The sequence below is a fragment of the Seriola lalandi genome, unplaced genomic scaffold (assembly GCF_002814215.2).
Source record: "Seriola lalandi dorsalis isolate HSWRI2012SDOR001 ecotype SW California unplaced genomic scaffold, Sedor1 jcf7180002054866, whole genome shotgun sequence".
NCBI classification, from domain to species: Eukaryota; Metazoa; Chordata; class Actinopteri; order Carangiformes; family Carangidae; genus Seriola; species Seriola lalandi.
Window position 1 is genome coordinate 782,341 of NW_019525419.1, and position 19,484 is coordinate 801,824.

General features: G+C 41.1%; 2 protein-coding genes across 3 annotated transcripts in view; one reads left to right on the forward strand and one right to left on the reverse strand.

Annotated features, from left to right (window-relative positions):
* The first annotated feature begins 453 nt into the window (after nt 1-453).
* LOC111671115 (dipeptidyl peptidase 9) lies at nt 454-13,171 on the forward strand. Of its 2 annotated transcripts, none has more exons than XM_023428132.2 (21): nt 454-587; nt 1,969-2,059; nt 2,194-2,432; nt 2,651-2,763; nt 3,153-3,326; nt 4,927-5,098; nt 5,337-5,447; nt 5,574-5,702; nt 5,806-5,867; nt 5,954-6,054; nt 6,270-6,447; nt 6,575-6,734; nt 6,907-6,986; nt 7,673-7,825; nt 8,345-8,480; nt 9,655-9,800; nt 9,974-10,120; nt 10,230-10,382; nt 10,848-10,990; nt 11,666-11,777; nt 12,027-13,171. In XM_023428132.2, exons 2-21 carry the CDS (start codon nt 2,004-2,006, stop codon nt 12,117-12,119), a joined length of 2,658 nt encoding a protein of 885 aa, XP_023283900.1. In that variant the 5' UTR covers nt 454-587; nt 1,969-2,003; the 3' UTR covers nt 12,120-13,171. The 2 variants fall into 2 exon arrangements, with proteins under 2 accessions (XP_023283900.1, XP_023283901.1); XM_023428133.2 differs by having other exon boundaries at nt 4,930-5,098.
* Nucleotides 13,172-15,431: 2,260 nt separating this feature from the next.
* angptl4 (angiopoietin-like 4) overlaps nt 15,432-19,484 on the reverse strand; it is a 6,871-nt gene continuing 2,818 nt past the window's right edge. The window contains exons 4-7 of the mRNA XM_023428100.2: nt 17,722-17,835; nt 17,436-17,531; nt 16,941-17,225; nt 15,432-16,836 (exon numbers count right to left, since the gene is read on the reverse strand). Of these exons, the coding sequence (XP_023283868.1) occupies nt 16,652-16,836; nt 16,941-17,225; nt 17,436-17,531; nt 17,722-17,835 (680 nt within the window). The 3' untranslated portion in view covers nt 15,432-16,651. The remainder of the gene's footprint in view (nt 16,837-16,940; nt 17,226-17,435; nt 17,532-17,721; nt 17,836-19,484) is intronic.

The window sequence follows — 19,484 nt, forward strand, 5'->3', positions numbered from 1 at the left end:
GTAATTTGAGCTGGAAAACCAGAGTAATTACAATTCAGCAAAATTGTTTAATCTCTGTCATTAACAAAGACTCTAAACATTTAGTTTTGAATTAAAAGTGTGGTCCAGATTCATGCTAGTGGATTTTAATACATTGATTTGACTGGAAAATAATTGAAATCTAGTTACGTTGGGTAATGTATAGAAATACGCTGGTGTTGCCTTTCACTGGTTTATCTGCATAGAGTTAAACATTTTGCGAGAGGGCGGTAGTAGTCTTTGTGCAGTCAAAACTAGTGCATGTAAAATTGTTCAAACAAATGTGCAAGTAGAGGAGTCGGTCTGTGGGTCATGAACCATCCTGCCACACGCCTCACTGCACTGACCGTCGCTGACGCCTCCTCAGTGTGGCGGTGCAGCCCTGAAAACGTACCGGTGTGTACTCTTAATAGATTCAAGGTTCCTCCTCTTTCCGATCTGAAAGCCAGCTACATTTTGTGTGTGGCCACTCTGGGCCATGGATACAACCTTTAGCAGTTGCAAAATCTGTTTATTGACACCAAGCTAATACAGTCTAGAACTTGGTCAAAGAAACAGTGACCAGATTGGTAAGTATTTTCCTTAATTTTAGCTTGTTTCGTGAAGACGGTCGTCTGAGCATCTGGTATTTTTATTATTATTTTTTCTTTACAGAAAACCAGAAACCGCTAGCTAGCGGTTAGCTGGTTTTTAGCTAGGTTAGCGGTAGGTAGCTAGTTAGCTTCAGAGCGAAAATGACAGAAGAGAGCTGTCATGTCAAAATGTACCCAAGCGAGATTTTTTTAACCATAGACACTACTTCATAACTGTCATTTTCTAACTACTTGGGGTTTTGTCATTCACTGCCAATTGTAACGTTCGTGTCGTTAAAGTGTTAACACAAATGAATTTGCCGGTGTTTTTCCCAGTGTGACTGAGTAGTTGAAATCCGAGAACAAAGATCTATTGTAGGCTAGCTAACTGTTAACATTAACGGTACCGGTATTTTATATTTCACCCGACTTGTTCCCCACCCTTACTATTAGCTTGCTAAAGGCTCCCAAGTAACCAGCTCAACCAAATAGGGCCTCTCCATGTATAACGTTACAAGTTGCAGAATAATTCCTTCCATTTTTAACATGTTTTACAGAATATCACAGAGACCTTTTTAAGTAAAAGTTTAATGTTAAGGGGAGGTTTTTTTTTTAACAGAAGACAGTCAGTAGTATAGATGCATTTACTCTTGTACAGCCAGATAAAAAGTCAGATCTACATTTGGGTGATCTCATTCATAAATATGGTTCCATCAGCCCACGCCTCATACAGATCTCCCCAGCAGCTGAAGTATATGCTGGTTTGTGAATTTGTTGTGAGCTCAGTGTTTCTTATACACAGATTTAAAGTGCCTCACCACAGTGTCAGACACCTTCCTAACACCGACATAAGAAATTTACTTAAATTGTTGAGAGTATATGATCTTTCTCAGTGCTGTTTGCATTATACTGATCCCTCACCCGACACAGATTATAAAGGAATGTGGGGTATCCCCTTGAAACCTTGAGTTGGAGATATATCAGTTGTTTGACATGGGAAATTTAACAGGAATTATGATCCTTAATTGGTACTCTGGTCTGGAGTTTTAAAATCTATAGCTCCATGTTTCTTTAAAGTTTCTATGTTTCTTTACAGTGACAGTGGAGCTTTATGAATGATTTATGTTTTTCCACTTCTCCTTGAGGCACATTTTGATCACTGCATTGTAGTCTGAAGACTGTTGAAGAAAAAAATGTCCTCCAGTCATGAAAGTCTTATCTGCCAAGAGAGAAGACTAGTGCATGCATATAAAAGTATGTTCATACCTAGCTGTCATAATAAGGAATTACTGTCCCCCTAGTGTCACTATGGTTAACTCTATTTGTTATTTTCTATTTAGGAATTCTGAATGATATTAGGACTGTACTTTGTTCATAGGTTACAGAATTGGAGTGAGGTGCGTTGACCGGTGAATGCATAGAGTCAAGAGGGTCAAACTTTGTGACAATAAAGAGGGTATCTGGAAAAGGTACAGTATGACACATTGGGTTGATTTTACGCCTTTTAACCATTTTGTTTAGGAAGATGGATGACTAAATGTTTTAACCAGGTGTATCTGTGTGTCAGCACCTCTTATCAGTTCTTTCTTATGTTGACATCCAGCTGTGTGACAGTGAGTATGACGGCTGTGGACGGCCTTTCGCACAGTACAGAGGTGGTGGAGATGGAGGATGTTCCAGCTCAGTACTTCGTGGAGAAACACTCTTGGGAGGGCCTTCGTGACATTATCCACTGTAGCAGGAAGTACTCGGGCATGATCGCTAACAAGGCCCCCCATGACTTCCAGTTTGTGCAGAAGAAGGATGAGAATGGACCCCACTCCCACCGGTTGTATTATCTCGGTAAGATGATTGTTGGTGCCTCAGACAATCGCTTATATCAGCTTATGATTTGTATTTTCTGTATACTGCAGCTAATTTGTTCTCCTTTCACTTGACCTCGGTCATGTTTTCCTGCTCCAGGCAGCAGAATGACATTAAAACAGTCACTTTGTTGAATTTATCCTTTTCCAGTTACCACAAGCATTTTTACTTTAGCTTTTTTTCCATGTGCTTACCAGGAATGCCTTATGGGAGCAGAGAGAATTCGTTACTCTACTCAGAAATCCCCAAGAAGATCCGTAAAGAGGCCCTCTTGGTGTTGTCATGGAAACAGATGCTGGATCACTTCCAGGTGAATTCCCCCTCTCTTCCTGTTCATGCCAATACCAAACAGCACAGGGCGATGTGTCTCACAAATGGGTGAGATAAGCAGTCCCTGAAGGTGTGGCATTATTGCTTTTTATAGCACCAGAAAATATGTTCTAAAACTCACAAGATTAAGCAACCATGGTAGAAACTATGAGAGGAAAGCTTGTACTGTACAACCAATATACAGTTATTTAAACTGGGGGGGATGGGTCAGTTGAATGTGGCTCTGTCAGCTATAGTTCACAGTAATAATACTGTATATAGTAGCTCACTAAAACTTATTTACCTATCAGACTTTTGTCAAAAAAAAAAAATCTCTTCAGTCTATTAGAAATGTTATATATCTTCTGTATTTCCTGTCGGTTCTTTAAGGCTACACCACACCAGGGGGCTTACTCTCGGGAGGAGGAGTTGCTGAGAGAGCGTAAACGTTTGGGAGCATTTGGTATCACCTCCTATGACTACCATGCTCAGACAGGCCTGTTCCTCTTCCAGGCCAGCAATAGCCTCTTCTACTGTCAGGATGGAGGCAACAATGGTTTCATCGTGAGTACTCTGCTATTTTTTCCCCCTCAATTTAGAATCCCTAGATACTCAGGAAAGATTTAATTCAGAGCAAGGTCCACAGTACAGCTCTATGGAGGCACTGGTGCACTGAATACACCGACTTAACTTAAATAGTCTGCAGCCATTTGAATAGACAAAGAATATCACAAGCATCTGCTTGCTAGGTAGAGCTGAGTTTTTGCTGTGAATATTGACAAAAATGTTCTGCCTGGCAGTGAGTAAATTCATTGTGGGTCCGTGCTGCAAATGGTTTATTTGATCCTTAGTGTAGTGTCATCCATTTATTGGGCATAGTTAATATATTTATAAAATATGTTGCCAAAGATTAAAATCCAGATGTTTCCGTGCTGAATGTATTTTTAATAGCATAGACTCCTGAACTGCCACCCAACTTGCCTAGGGGTAGTAACAGATATCATGGGAGGAAAGATGATCATGGGACTATATTCTGTTTTCCATTGTTCTGGGCTTCATGTTTTGTGCCCTTACCAGATGTTGTTGATCTTTGTGTGTTGGCCTCGAATGACAACTTTGCCATAAATCCTGGTTGTATGAAACTCAAGATGTAGTTTCTTTAAAGGCCATCATAGGAGTGCCAGACAAGTTCTGTGGGAACGACTGTCACTGATGCTCAGAACTCAGCTGATTTCAGCTTGTGATTTCAGTTCATCTTACATGATGCAGTTGGTTTGAATCTGGGATACTGATCAAAATTGGTGCATCTTAAGGGCTCTCCAATTTTTGGCTCTTGTGCATTGTGTTTGTGCCTTTTGTAACTTTGATACAGTTACCTTAAAATTGTTTAAGTCTTGGGGCGTCCTGGTACCATGTAGGCTCAGTCCTTACCGCAGCAGCTTGGGTACGAATCCAACTCAGGCCCTTCACTGCATGTCATCCCCTCTCCCTCTCTTCCCTAACTTGCCTGTCTTGTTTTCAGTCTCCCTATCATAATAAAGCCACAAATGGCCAACCAAAACAAAAAAGTCTTGTCTCATGGTGTAACTGATAACACTTTACTTGCTGCATGGTTAAGGGATGTGGTTAGTTGGTGCCTTGACCTTTTGATTGGTTTAACAAGATTCAACATTTTGAGTCAACAATTTGTATAAAAATTCTATTACTTTTATATAATAATCCTGTTGATTTCATACTTATTCAACAGCTATTACATTTAAAAACATCAGTGAAGTGTGACATTTGTGCATAGGACAGGCCTTTACTCAGATGTGATGCTGAAGAAATGAGATGAGAAGTGTTGATGAGTACGGGGAAAAGCTTTTTTGTACTTTTGAAGCAGTCTACAAAGCGAGCCTTCGGCCTGTTCTGTATTCCAACAAACACCACTATCATTTCAAAACATCAGCGGGTGAGACAGCTTCTAGGTCAGTGTGGAGAAGTCTTTCAGAACGCCTGCTGATGAGCAAGGTGCACCTGACAGTGCACAATGTACTTTTTCATGTCAGTGTCTGCATTTAAGACGATGCTTTCATCAAGCAAGTACCTCCTCCAGCAGTATATCTTTGCATCCAATGTACCACTTCTATTTCCCAATAACTAAAATTGAGTGTTTTGGTTTTAGCAGTCTGCTCCTGTAAAGCCTGTGGAGATAAAGACCCAGTGCTCAGGGACCCGAATGGACCCCAAGGTCTGCCCTGGAGACCCTGACTTCATAGCTTTCATCAACAATAACGACCTGTGGATAGCCAGCATTAAGACTGGCGAGGAAAGGAGACTCACTTACTGCCACAAAGGTCTGAATCCTCTCGGTTTTATTTGGATTATTTGAATAGGCTATAAAATGTCGTGTGTTGAGCAGTTTTACTTTCTCTGTATTTAATACCTTGTTTAACTCAATGTTGTGCAGCCAATTTGATCTAATTTCAAATTACATGCAAGGAAAAAAAAATCGTATGTCATAATTTACCATTATACCAGTAACAGTACATGCACACATGTTTTTGTTTTCCTAATTCATTTAACATCTTCCAGGTGTGGATAATGTTAAGGAGGACCCGAAGTCTGCAGGTGTAGCAACGTTTGTCATCCAGGAAGAGTTTGACCGTTTCACTGGCTACTGGTGGAGTCCCTCAGCAGTGGAAGGTCAGAGTCATCCGTGTACTCAAGGAATAAGACTAACTGACAGCCAATGCTGCTTGGTATTCGTCGTGTATCTATTATTCTTTGCGTACACTCTCCTTGAACTCATTATTTTTCTCCCCCTGTCAGACCCTGATGGAGGAAAAACAGTGTACCTTCTGTATGAAGAGGTGGATGAGACGGAAGTAGAGATTATTCATGTTCCATCTCCAGCACTGGAGGAGCGGAAAGCAGACGCATACAGATATCCTCGTACAGGTCAGTGTAACCCTGTACACTGTGCCAATACAGGCTTGGAGCAGTGAATAGTTTTAGTAACCGTTCCTATCATTTATATTTTCCCAATGTCTTTTATTTACAGGTAGCAAAAATCCCCAGGCTACCCTTAAACTGGCAGAGATAAAGACAGACCATCAAGGAAGAGTGAGTTTTTCATTCATTATCTTTCTTTCTTCTCCAACATGATAATTAGACGTTCCTAATGTGCGTGTGGTTGTTGTACTTAACAGATTGTGAGCACGCAAGATAAAGAACTGGTCGTCCCCTTTACCTCCTTGTTTCCTGGGACAGAATACATCGCCAGAGTAGGATGGACGAGTGATGGCAAATAGTGAGTGTTTCAGTCAATATTTAGTTGACTGAGTGATGCTTTTTTTTTCTGGTATTGGTACTAATAATTCTGAGACATGAATATGTGTGGATAATATTCTTTTAAGTGTTTGAAAAGTGGTTACGTAAACTGGGAGCGCTGCTTATGTTTATTGTTTCTAAAGGAGCAGTTTAAAAAACAATATTTTTAGTTCAGTTTGTTTTGTGTTCCCCTAGTGGCTGGGCAGTGCTTCTGGACCGCAGTCAGAGGAAGTTACAGCTGGTCCTGCTGCCTCCAGCCCTCTTCATCCCTGTCACAGATGACCCAGCTCAGAGGCAGGAGAGTCTGGAGGCCGTGCCCAGTAACACACAGCCATACATAATCTATGAAGAGACCACTGATGTCTGGATTAATGTAGGTCTTTCACATGCCGCTCACTTTGGTTATCTTGGTCATCGGTTTCTTCTGCACTGTAACTGTAATGGTTGTGAGTGTTGTAAGGTTTTTCCAGAGTAGACTAACTGTTCTTCTTTTCCTGCAGGTTCATGATATATTCTATCCCTTTATTCAAACGACAGAGGATGAGTTTACTTTCATTTGGGTAAATGAGTCAAAAACGGGTTTCAGCCACCTGTATAAAATCACATCCCTGTTTCAACCGGGCTGCTACCATTGGACAGAGGACTACCAACACATAGAGGGTAAGAGATGAGGAGAAGCTCCTGCTTGAAATGATATCTGTCAAATAATTAAGTAGCTGTGTGTTTTTAAAGCTACAACTCTTTTATCTCATCTGAACTGAGCTACCAGGGTGTACGTCAGAGTTTTCGGTATGTCAAGGAGCATGTTGATTCTCATATCTGTTTTTTCCAGGAGACTTCAAATGTGCAATCAAGGAGGAGATTACATTGACCAGTGGAGAATGGGAAGTGTTAGCAAGACATGGTTCCAAGGTTAGACAAAGTCCCTCAGTGTTGGATATACAAAATTCATACCTATAAAAAATACACAGGTGTATAGAGTGCAGTCAGACTCAGAGAGTATACAGTTACGTATATTTTGTTGTGTTGACTCTGTACTCCGGCACATTGGTTTTGAAATGAAACGGCGAAGTCCTGACTCTCAACTTCATCGGATGTAGTTTACATCTACATCCGATGAAGGACTTCAATTCAGTGTCTAAAGTCTACAACTGATGGACATCTGCTGACACACGGTATCTTCCCTGATGATGTTCTGCCCGGCCTCTACTGCAGCCACCTTCACTTCTTGCTAGTTTGGGGGATTTTTGCCTTCAGTCTGGTCCTCAGGAATATTGTGCTGCTGCATTGTACTGAAATCGAGGAACTGAGTAAAAAAAGAAATCTGACATTGTTCACCCAGTATGGACATGAACTCTCTCCAAACACCATCAACGCTGAAAGCTGTTACTGGACTACAGAGCCAAAACAATTAAAACGTCACTGTTCTAATACTGTCTGACTGAACTGTTTATGTGAACTGCAGAATTTATGTGAATGTTTATATTCACATATATATAAGAGTAGGCTTTTTTTTTTTTTTTTAACTTCATACAGAATTTAAGAAGTTAACCTTAACCCTATCCCTTTTCATTTTTCTATTTTCCCTCTCTTGCTAGATCTGGGTGAATGAGGCATCAAAGTTGGTGTACTTCCAGGGCACCAGGGACACTCCTCTGGAGCACCACCTCTATGTGGTCAGCTATGACTCACCCGGAGACGTGGTCAGACTAACCAAGCCTGGCTTCTCTCATAGCTGCTCTGTTAGTCAGGTAAAACTATTCATTTGTTTACCTACTGGTCCAAAAATCCATATGTGCACATTTCATCAGTCCATCCACTAATTTTGTCAGTCAGCTGTTTTAAAAATGGTACTTACAAATAGTCCTTTGTTGGCCACTTTTTCTGCTTGTGGGCACAAAGAACAGTGATGTATTTAAATTATTTTCCTTGTTTTATGTTATGACCTAACAGAGGGAGATAGAAGATTTGGAATAGATTTAATCAGATCAGTTAAAGCACCTTAGAAACCTGGGGAAAGCTGTCAAAGCCAGGGATTGGTTGGATAGTCTGCAGTACATGGGATAAATGTTCTGATTCTGTCAGCAGTGTTCACTGACAGTAGCTGATGTTGGGCCTTGCAGCACAGATCCTTGTAGGTTGCGGTGTAGCATTGCAATGGCATCCTGTCCTCTCATAGCATTTCAGTTCCTCCATTGTCCTTGTATATATTTACTCAATTTGGTCCAGAATTCTTTATACTTACTTTGCACTTCTTTCTCTCTCTGCAGAACTTTGACTTTTTTGTCAGCCACTACAGTAACGTGAGTACGCCTCCATGTGTTCACGTCTACAGACTGACCAGTTCAGAAGGTGACCCACTACACATGGTACCTGAGTTCTGGGCCAGCATGATGGAGTCACCAGGTAAACAGAATGTGATGTGAACAACCACCATACCATAGTTTTCCTAACAAAAATATTAACGTACACAGATAGTATCATACACCAGCTGTATTCCCCTGTGTAGACCAGAAGTGGCTTGTTTCAACATCGAGATGTGTCTTTGACTTAGTAAAAAACTTTGCCGCCTTTTTTGCACTAAAAGACGAATCATGCAAGAGTCGCTGAAATACCAGGTCCTGGTTTAAAATGTGTCTTAGTGTCTGATTGATTTACCTGCCAGATATTTCGAAAATACGGGCTACACCACTGGAAAGTAAATGTTGTTAGTAAATGTCATTAGTAGTTTTTTAGTTACGTTTTTGAACAGCAACTTTTAAAAATGTTGAGGTTATTTCAGTTCTGTTGCCGTTCATGATAAATTACAAACCTGATGTTAAAAAAAAGGAAGCTGTAAATTAGCACACAGATTTGATTCTGATTCCGTATACAGAGATTGCATTTACATAATTGATCTCATTTAGTTTGTCTTAGGGAGGCAGTCTGGCCAAGTGTGAAGGCTGGCCACCTATCTATGGTTTTATTTTTGGAACAATCAATAGAGCCGAGTCTGGCTTTGATTAGATCAAGGACGGTGAGTTTGATCTACAATGCTGTCCTCCAGACAATCCTGACAGCAATCAGTTAATGTGGTGCTCAAACACGTACGTCATCATGAGCACTTTGGGTCAGAGTTGATTGTTGTGTATAATTGATTAAAAATAACAGGAGTTAGAGGGCAATCCTTTACTGTCTTGATGTGCATTTCCAAATTATTTCTGCTTTGTCAGAAATAATTTGGAGTCACAGGGTAAGTGCCACCCCAATCACAGGGCATGATATTGTCATCAAGTATGCATTAAACACCAAATTTTTTTTAATTTGGAAGTAGAACAGTGTGACTGAAGTACCATGTAGACCAGTTCCAGAATTAAAATGGCTACTGTAAAGGAAAAACAGACTTGTACCCCAGTATCACAAGGTGATATTTTGCAGTGTTGGTTCCAGAGCATCAGTAGCTTTTCACTAGAAAGTGTGTCACAAGCTAAATTAACTCAAATCAAGAATCATTGCTGTGTAAAACCAATACTAATGTTTTGAAGATTTTTTTTACCCACAGACACTGGTATTTTTGCTAACCTAGTAATATGTCTTCCAGGCTGCCCAGGAGATTACAATCCACCTGAGATATTTGACTTCCCAGGGAAGTCAGGCTTCCAACTTTATGGGATGGTGTACAAGCCTCACAACCTGCAGCCTGGCAGGAAACACCCCACTGTTCTCTTCGTGTACGGAGGCCCACAGGTTCGTGGCCATGTCCACTTTATTCTGGCTTGAGTCTGTGATCTGTGTTGTGTGTGTTGTGCTATTTGTACACTAAATACTACATGAAATAGCACTTTCACATCTATATACTGTGTAAAGGGAAAACAGCTTTAACATTTAGAGTGACATTTTGTGTGTGTATGTGTTTTCAGGTGCAACTGGTGAACAACTCCTTCAAGGGGATGAAGTACCTCCGTCTGAACACACTGGCCTCTCTGGGCTACGCTGTGGTTGTCATTGATGGGAGGGGTTCCTGTCAGAGGGGCCTTGAATTTGAAGGGGCACTAAAAAACAAAATGGTAAAGAAAGATAATTAAATAGCTGCAGTGTCAGTAAACAGATTTGCAGGGAAACGGAAAAAGGACTGAAAAGATGAACACATAACACGATTTGCCTTTGTCTCTCCAGGGTCAGGTGGAGATCGAGGACCAGGTGGAGGGGCTGCAGTATGTGGCGGAGAAGTTTAACTTTGTGGACCTGAGCCGTGTTGCTATCCATGGCTGGTCCTATGGCGGTTTCCTCTCACTCATGGGCCTCATCCAGCGACCCAATGTCTTCAAGGTTAGGAAGCCGTCTCTCCCTTCAGCCATCCTTTTTATCTTTAAACCATGAACTCACTTTCTATCAGTGAGCATTGTCTGCTGTCTCCTTTAGCCAGAAATGAGAAAGCATAACAAAGGTTGTATCACCGTGTAATGAACCTGAGCAAAATGAGAATTACTTGCTTAATTCCTGAAGTATGAAGTTTCAAATCAAAAGTGCAGATGTAGTTGCCACTTACATCCACATGGTGTCCGTGTTGGACAGTGCTACAGTATGGTACTAACAGCTTTAATTCAGTAAGGATATCTGCGGGTGCACCCCTGTGCTAGAGGGACTAAAAGTTTAATTTATGTACCAACATTTGCCAAAATATATATCCAACTGAGCCATAACATCAGCATTAGAGTCTACTCAGAGTCTAATTAGGTATTTCCCGCCAACTCTAAACCACTACCCTCCTTCTACATTGTGCTTCCCTACCAGCTGGCTATCGCAGGTGCCCCAGTGACTGTGTGGATGGCATACGACACTGGCTACACAGAGCGTTACATGGATGTGCCTGAGAACAACCAGCAGGGCTACGAGGAAGGATCTGTGGCCTTGCATGTGGACAAGCTGCCCAGCGAGTTAGTATACACACCTTTTTAAATGAGTTGGCAAGAGTCCCTGCCTTTATATTGGATTTAAACCTTTTTTTAACCACGCTGCATGTCCTTTGTGGTTGCATAGATATTCTTGCATGTTTCATCATGCCTGCAGTCCTTTTTCCTGCAAAGTCATGACTCATATAATTTTGGGCAATCTGTTTCACATGTACGGATGGTATTCTTTTACCAGATAGTTGTGATTGTTTTCACCCTTGATCTTAAATGTTACTCATTACCTTAGAACCTCTTGAACATGAAAAACAGCAGCTTCTGATTTTTAGTTGCAACTGTTAAAATCTTCAAGGGTGAAATTATTCCTGTTTGAGATGACAGGCTAAATCAAGCCTCAGTGTTTAGTAACATTGTTTACAGACCCTGAGGGCCTGACAGGCGGCAAGTTAGAGCACTGCTCTTGGATGCATAGTAGAGAGGCTGAAGCTCTGCAGCTTCAGTGTTTCAGCTTTCTATAAATTTGGATCTGTAAAGGTTTTCCTTTTTTTTTTTTTTAACACCTGAAGGAATGGAGAGTCTCTCACTGTTTGCTATTGGACAATGTGCTACTTCAGGAATTGCACTCTTTATCTTGTCTGTCCTATGAAAGCCTTTCATATTATAGTGTATCATATTATAACCCTGTATTCCTTGTCATTCCAGGCCCAATCGTTTGCTGATTCTTCACGGTTTTCTAGATGAGAATGTGCACTTTTTCCACACCAATTTCCTAGTGTCACAGATAATCCGTGCTGGGAAGCCCTATCAGCTTCAGGTAGGCATCACATACCTAATACTGATCACTAACACATCTGTTGATGCTGCTGTATGAGATCACTTCATCTGCGTTGACAGTTTCCATAACTTTTCCAATATATGATACAATTTCAAAATTTTGTATTCAGATTAACACTTGTAGTGCAGTTTTTAGTGTTTTTCCAAAGATATTTTCTAAAGTGAATTTTTTAGAATGTACACATGTAGTACACATGGTAACTATGGTTACCCTGTTTCAATCGTCCAGGTCTACCCCAACGAGCGACACAGTATTCGCTGCCCTGAGTCTGGAGAGCACTACGAGATCATGCTGCTGCACTTTCTACAACAATACCTCTGAAATGAGACGACGGGAAGAAGTGAAGTCTAGTTTCCCCTCTGTCCTCCTTTACTCCCTCCAGCTCACCACCCATCTTTACTCTCCCTGACCTCCCTGACCTCCCGATCCCAAACCCCGTCTCCAACTGTTCACCCTGTCGTGGAGAGACTGTCAGACACTCTGCAGCCACAAGCCACTCTCTCCTATGAACTAGTCATCTCACTTCTCCACCATACCTTCCCTCTTTCGCGCTCTCTGTCTCTTGTTCTGTTACTCACTTGCTCGCCCTGTCTCCTCCATGCCCTTCCCCCTGTGTACAGTCTGGGGTATGGTTTACGAGCACAGAGATTTGGTGTCTCACCCTGAAAGCTGAACAAAGACAAGGACATATGGAGAAATATTTGCAGGCTGTGTCACATTGACTCATCGCTCAGCCACGTCCTCATCTGCAACCATGATGGTTTTTGCCAAATGTTATCGTGTTGTTTCCCCCTTGCCCCACCTGTTTTATTCACTTGAGTCAGTGGTAGAAATGGGGTTACAGTTCACAGATATGAAATGGAATCTATAAACATATTTGCAAACATCAACACACACACTATGTGTAAAATACAGTTTATTTCATAAATAAACACTGACACTCACAAGCACACTCACACAGACTTGCAATATCCATATATACTGTGAGTCTGTACCTGGCAGTTTGTGTAATGATGAAGAAAGGAAGAAAACCAAGTCTCTTCCTCTGTCTACGTGTTTTAAGTGTGTGTTGTTTAAAATAAAATATTTTTATGGATTTTTATTCTTTTTTTAATGAGTGCTGACAGAAGCTGCTCATTGAAAGTTTTGTGCCGTTTTCTCCCCTCACATTACATTGCTCGAGATGTCTGCTTGCCTTCTTAACACATAATTTATATTTGCCAAAGTACCTCTTGACTATTGATCATGCTGGTATTTCCTTTTTTTACTGCAATAAAGACAACAGGAGGGTGAGCACTGGAGTCTTACAACAGCTTTGTACCACCGGAATACAATTTGTACATGATAATGAATAAATGTATGAATCAATCACACGCTCTCTTTTACTTCAGTCTTCTTATTCAACATGTTACAGATTGTATATATTAGCTACAGCATGTGTCTTTCTGTTTATGTTTTCCAGGGTCCATTGCAAGCTATCTTACTGGGAACCACACTCATCTCAAGTGTGTTTTCCTCAAAACCTCAATTGTAGCCTCATTGTGTCTTCCTAATTGCTCTGAGCTGCACCTGACCAAACCTGCACAACATGGACTTTCAAGCACTCCAGATCTTTCACGAGTGAAGCAGCAGAGGCTTGTTGGACCTTCTGGCACCTTTCTTTGTGGGCAGCACAGTTTCCATGGTAACCTTTTTGGAAATGGAGTTCTCATGCTCATACTTCATAGGTGAGTCCCGCTTTGATTTGAGGTTATGTAACGGAATCTTAAAAAAAAATAGCATAAAGCTAAGCTAACCGGCCTCGCTCTGCCCAAAGGTAACAAAATTTTCCTACAAGTTGCTCTAAAGCTCACAGATGAACGTGGTTTATCTCATTTGTTTTATCTGTACAAAAACCAAAGTGTTAGACCAACTGCTTGTGTTTTTACGGGGGTTAAGGCCGAACTATTTCTTGGTTGGGAGCAGTGCCCAGTTAGCTGGTTGCCTGGTAACTGCTTCTGCTAGCTGTAACTTCATATTTAGTTAGCATACACATATAATAGCGTGCATAAGAAAATATAAATCTAGAATTATAAAGGAGTGATACCCATGTTCCCAGCTACAAAAACTCTAGGTAAGAAAGTAAATAAGCATATTTCCCTAAATATGAAACTTTGTAAAATGTGGAACATGTGGGATACCTCTTCAGTATTGGAATGTAACTAAGTACATTTACTCAGGTACTGCAAAGTACTGTACTTCAGTACACATTTCTGCTGCTTGAGGTTTTTCTTTTCATGTCACTTTTATACTTCTATTCCACAGAGAAATATTGCACCTTTTACCTCACTCCAGCAATTGTGATGGCATTTCTCACAATTGTAAGTTTTACAAATTAAACAAGCAATCTGTTAATTGAGAAAGAAATCTGCATATTAATTAAAAATAATCACTAGTTGCAGCCTTATATAAAGTAGTTTAAAAAAGATCCACTTCAACCAACTAAAGTCATAAATGCTGCTCAAGACATCGGTAATAATAACCCATTGATATAATGTATAATAGCGCAACACTCACATTTTACTGCATTAAAATGTTTATGTATATGTTAATGTATTGTCCTCATTATACTTACATACTTTTACTTGTAGTGAGTTATTCATACAGTGCGGTATTAATGTTTTTTGTTATGGAAAGGATCTGAGTACTCCATCTGTCTCTGCTTATGGTGTAAAACTTATCATCTTAAATCGAACTACTGGTGATGACAATTGTTCTATTATTCACAGAGCAATTTTGTAATGAGGTCCGTTGAGTAAGTCACCATCTATGTTTTTCATTTTCCAAGTGCTGTCTTCTCTGTTTGAAATCACCTGTTGCATGTTAGCAAGACATTGACTTCCACTCGCTTGATACCCTGAAGGTCAGTTGAGAGCACACTCCATCAGATCAGCTGTTACAGAGGTTGATCCTTAACCAGTTGTCAGTGCTCGGAGGATCACTGCGGATGAAGCACATTAACAGTAAGCCCAACAAGGAAGCAGGCAGTGGTGCAATGAAAATTGAAACTGACTCCTTGAGGCTACTGAAGTTTGCTTCCAGGTAATATGACTAAGCTGGTAAAGTCTTTAAGACACAAGTGTTTTGCCACGTGTGACTCAATGAAATGGTTTCGCTCTACTCTGTGTTTGAACCTGCAGTCAGTTTCCAAATGAAAAAAACATGCATCCAGACAGGTTTGGTCAAGTTAATGTGTTCATTTAAATACAGAGGATTATGTTACATATCTAAAAATTCAGCTGTTTGGCATTTAATTCTGTTCTCAGTTCTGAGTTGATGGAATAAATGAAAATCAAAGAGAAACCTTGATTGTTCTGATATTGAAAAGAAAAATCTACGAACAATGAACAAGTTAAAATGTCCTCCCAGTAAAACCTTAAAATAGTTTGCAATGAAATGTTTCCAACAGAAATAGCAAACAAATCAGGCAACGGCAACATTTTGCCATTTTGGACTTATTAGCTTGCATTCAGTATATTTTATATTATATTATTTTTGTTTTTGTAAAATATTTTTCATTTAGTTCTGTTGACTATATTATGTGGATGTACATTAAAACCTTAAGCAGCAAATAATAGACAGACAAAATCAACATTAGTTTAAATCAATTTTATTGGCTCATTTTGGCCAAAAGATTGGTATTTTCTCTTAAAAAAAAACTGTCTTACATCTATTAAACACAACAAGGACAATATAAATTACAAACAGGCAGCACCAGAAATATATATATTGATTCTTTACATCATTTAAATAAGAAAAGGGAACATCTACAATAACAAACTCTCAAGTCACGACAAAACAGACAATGTCAAGACAAATCAGTAACAGTTACATTTCTGAAAAGACTGACCACATTCCTTCATACACTATGTACAAAACCATGTCTCTCATCTTAAAACTAGTCAATATGACTGAGCATCATCAAAATCTCCACAGAAAAATTTAAGTCAGTGAAGTATGTACTTTGATTCAAAACTGCAGGCAGTATATACTGTATATTGTACAAAAGCCTGGAATGATCTTCAGTACCCCATGAACACCTTTCCAACATCAGTCTTAACACAGTTTCTGCATCGTAATCCTAGTTTACAGTGATTTATAACTTTACATAATGCTTTTGAAGACTGATCTCATGTTCATGTGGAAAATGGTTCTTTGTTTTAACTAAGTCACCATTTGGTCCGCACCATTGGATTTAAAAGGCTCGCTTAATCGGCCTGCATTTCACTCCAACATGAATCCCCTACAAAGTAAGAGCAGTTTCTTAAGTGTTTTTTTGAGCTGACAGTGCTGTTTACACGCTACAAACCCACATTCAAACTCAACAACAACCCACATGCACCGTTGACACCACAAGTCTGGTGAGGAGTCTCGACTTGTTGGAAATGCTTTAGGGCTTACAGGGCAGCAGACAGGCCTGGACTCGCTCTGTGATGCTCTCCTGACTATAGGGCCCCTGCCTCACACCAACAAAAAGAATCAACTGCAATGGTGAAACAAAACTAAAACAAAAAATGTTCCACTGCATGTTTTTTTGTCTCTTTTTCCAACTGTGGCTTTAGGTGCAGGGAAGGAATCTGCTCGTCTGTCAGAGAACAGAGCAGTGGAAACGTGGAACTCATTTAGTGTGAGTTCTGCTTCTATTTTGAGGGCCTTAACTCTGGTATGAAGTCTTCCTTGCAGGGAGACAACCAGGGAAATGGAAACCTCTACCTCATCAACCAAGCACCGGCAAAAGAAAGAATTGTCCGAAATGTATTTCTTTCTTCCCCCTTCTTTTCTTTTGACCTTTTCTCTTTGTCTCGTTCTATTCTTTAGGACTTGTTCTCGATTGCAGCGGGGGCGATCATCATCATGCTGGACTTCATAGGGTAATAGCGGCCTCTCCAGGTCTTCCAGAAGATGCCCTGTTTCCTCTGGTGTCGCTGCTTGGGAGGAGGACTCTGGAAGTATCTACCGTTTAGGTTGGAGCGACCGCAGTTACTGAACCACCAACCACCTGTAAAAGACAAAGGACCATATCAGGTTAGATGCTGCATTTAAACTCAAGTAACAACCTGGAAAGAGAGGCATTTATCATTGTGATTGTCATTTACAACTCACCAGAAAGGTGCTTGGCGCAGTTGGTGTCGTTTTTCTGGTCATTGTCTTGGTCGCGGGTGGAGAAAGGAAGGCTGGAGGTGGCGTCAGTCCCCAGGGAACTCTCCAAGATGCTGAAAGTGCCGACCTCCTGAATCTGGAGCGAATACTTGGTTTCCTCTCCGCCCAGTTGAAAGGGGAAGCGGACGGATGCCAAGTCATCCCCCCAGTCGGAGAGCTTGATGTTGAGGATGTAGCCACCATATTTGGCAATGGAGTGGATTTTTTCTAGACCCAACCAGAACTCTCCTGGAGAAGAAGACAAAGACAAAGCAAAGGAGAGAAATGGTGAGAAAACTACTGCAGCTGTTTTCAAGCTTATCTGTGATAACATGGTCTCCTGCCCACTGATATGGTGGTTGTAAATACTGTAATGCTGTTCGAACTAATCTGGTCCTGGCCAGGCCAGCTAGAACCAGGAGTTAGTGAGAATGAGATCAAAAACAAAAGGGAATTTACCATTCAGGTTGCCAAAGCCTTTCTCATAGGCTTGCCACAGCTGGTCAAAGTCCACTGAGCCGTCTTGGCGCCTTTGGATCACTGTCCATCCACCATCTGGAGAGAAATACAGAAAGGGGTTGATAAGAAGATGTTTTATCGGCCAAAAGAACCGCTTCTGGTCCAGACTGGAGACTTCAAGCGATTCTACTCTTTGAAATTAGTGACTTATTGTGTGAGTAGTTGGCAATTGTTGGCGAAACTGTACTGAATTGGAACACAACACAAGAAGTTTAACTCCACTTACCAGCTGTCATCTCACAAAAGACTTTGAAGGGCTCTGCGTTTACTGGCTGGATGGTGTAGACCCCACTAGTGGTCTCTCCTCTCAGGAATAGCTCGTGGCAGTCTGATGCTGTCTCTAACAATAGGAACAAAGAGGGGAAAAAAAAGACACAATGTTAAAAGGAACAGCTCTGTAAAGTATCACTGCAAGATCCCACAGTGTACAAAGTGTGAACCAACCTGCAAGCCATGCTATTTATATGTGACATATTTAACAGATTTGTGTTTCTTCAGCTTTACTCTCCTGAACTTTGTACTGTTACAGTGTTTGTAAAACTGAGAGTTTTTTGCTGGACCGCTGCCCAATGTTGCAAGAGTGTATTAGGTCATCGAATCATCTTTTTTCTTGTACATGTTTCCTAATATGAGGCTTTTTTAGATTTGATTCTGTCGTATGTGTCTTGTGAAAGAGCTACTTGTGAATCGGAGCTTGTTTACACTATTCAGCTTTGATAAGTAGGTCAATCACAGTTAGGGAACCTCTCAGCGACAGGTTCCTCTGCGCTGCGAGAGCAGAGTGTTTGCAAATAAGACTATCGCTCCAAGTGAGTTTATCAGCAAGTCTGGAGATATGCGTATGTGTACCCGATAGAGCCTTTGACCTAGCCTTAACAAGGAAGAGAGTGAGTGAGAATTTCTTTCTCGGTTATAAATATGACCTTTCTCCCAGTTCCCAAGCAGACGTCTCTCTTTATGGCTGCTTGGCCCTCCAGTCTGCACACTACTAGCCTCTACATTCCTAAGCCCCCTCCCACCCCCCTGTCTCTGGCTCCCCATTCCCTCCTTGGCTTGTCACACCTCTCTCACGTGCACAGCAGCCGCTCTGTGATGCAGGAGTGCATGGCTGATGCATGGCTGGCGCATGCAAGGGGAGTGATCAGAGGGTGGTGGGGGGAGGAGGGCTGGGGGCTGTTGCAGAAAAGGGACATCTGAGACGGCAGGAACACAAAGCAGGGGACTCCAGAGCCAATTGAAGCTGTCATGTGGCTAATGAGGCACGAGACTAATAGCACCGCTGCAGTAATCCTTTTTTTAACGTGGATGACATCATCACATGATGCTATTTAATACATATACACAAAAAAAAAAAAAATACAGTAAAGTGTAATTTCTCATTTTGATTTGATTTGCTGTTTTTTGCTGGTCATTGTTTCAATGTAAGCATGCCAGCTGATCGCAGAAACACAAAACCTCTTTTTTTTTGTGTAATTACTTTTCCTCTAGAGGCATGAACTCTGTGTGGCCAGTTGTGGCTGTAGTCTACCTCGGGGTCAGGGGTTCTCCTGAACTTTGGCACACTTCTTATTCATTACAATGGGAGAGAAGGAGGAGGTGGAGGTGGGGAGGGTGTGTTTGTGTGTAAGGATGGGGGAGGAGAGGAGAGGATGACTGAGGTGGAGGGGGAGGATGCGGAGGGGGGATGTCTGACTCCCTGACAGATCTAGGGGAAAGGTTGCTCATTCTTGAGGGATGTACAAATGTTTGTTTTACACACAGAGGCTGGATGTCTTAAAAAAAAAAAGGGAGGGGGGGGTCTTCAAAACAGTGGAGGATATCTGTACAAAGTTCACAGATAAATTTAGACTGGCTTTTCCCACTTTCCACCTTGTTTTCCCTCATTTTTTTCTTGGCTCAGGCACAAGGACAGTAATCTGAGGAACATTGCATGCTAGTTTTCTACAAAGCCTCCCTTTGCCTTTTCCAGGCTTCCCTCCCTTACCCCCC

Bases quoted from the DNA above. Each gene is read 5' to 3' on its own strand.
- LOC111671115 (XM_023428132.2), top strand. From the start codon at position 2,004: ATGCATAGAGTCAAGAGGGTCAAACTTTGTGACAATAAAGAGGGTATC. The intron at 3,327-4,926 runs GTGAGTACTCTG...TTTTGGTTTTAG, and splicing joins GAGGCAACAATGGTTTCATC to CAGTCTGCTCCTGTAAAGCC. The intron at 6,055-6,269 runs GTGAGTGTTTCA...GTGTTCCCCTAG, and splicing joins TGGACGAGTGATGGCAAATA to TGGCTGGGCAGTGCTTCTGG.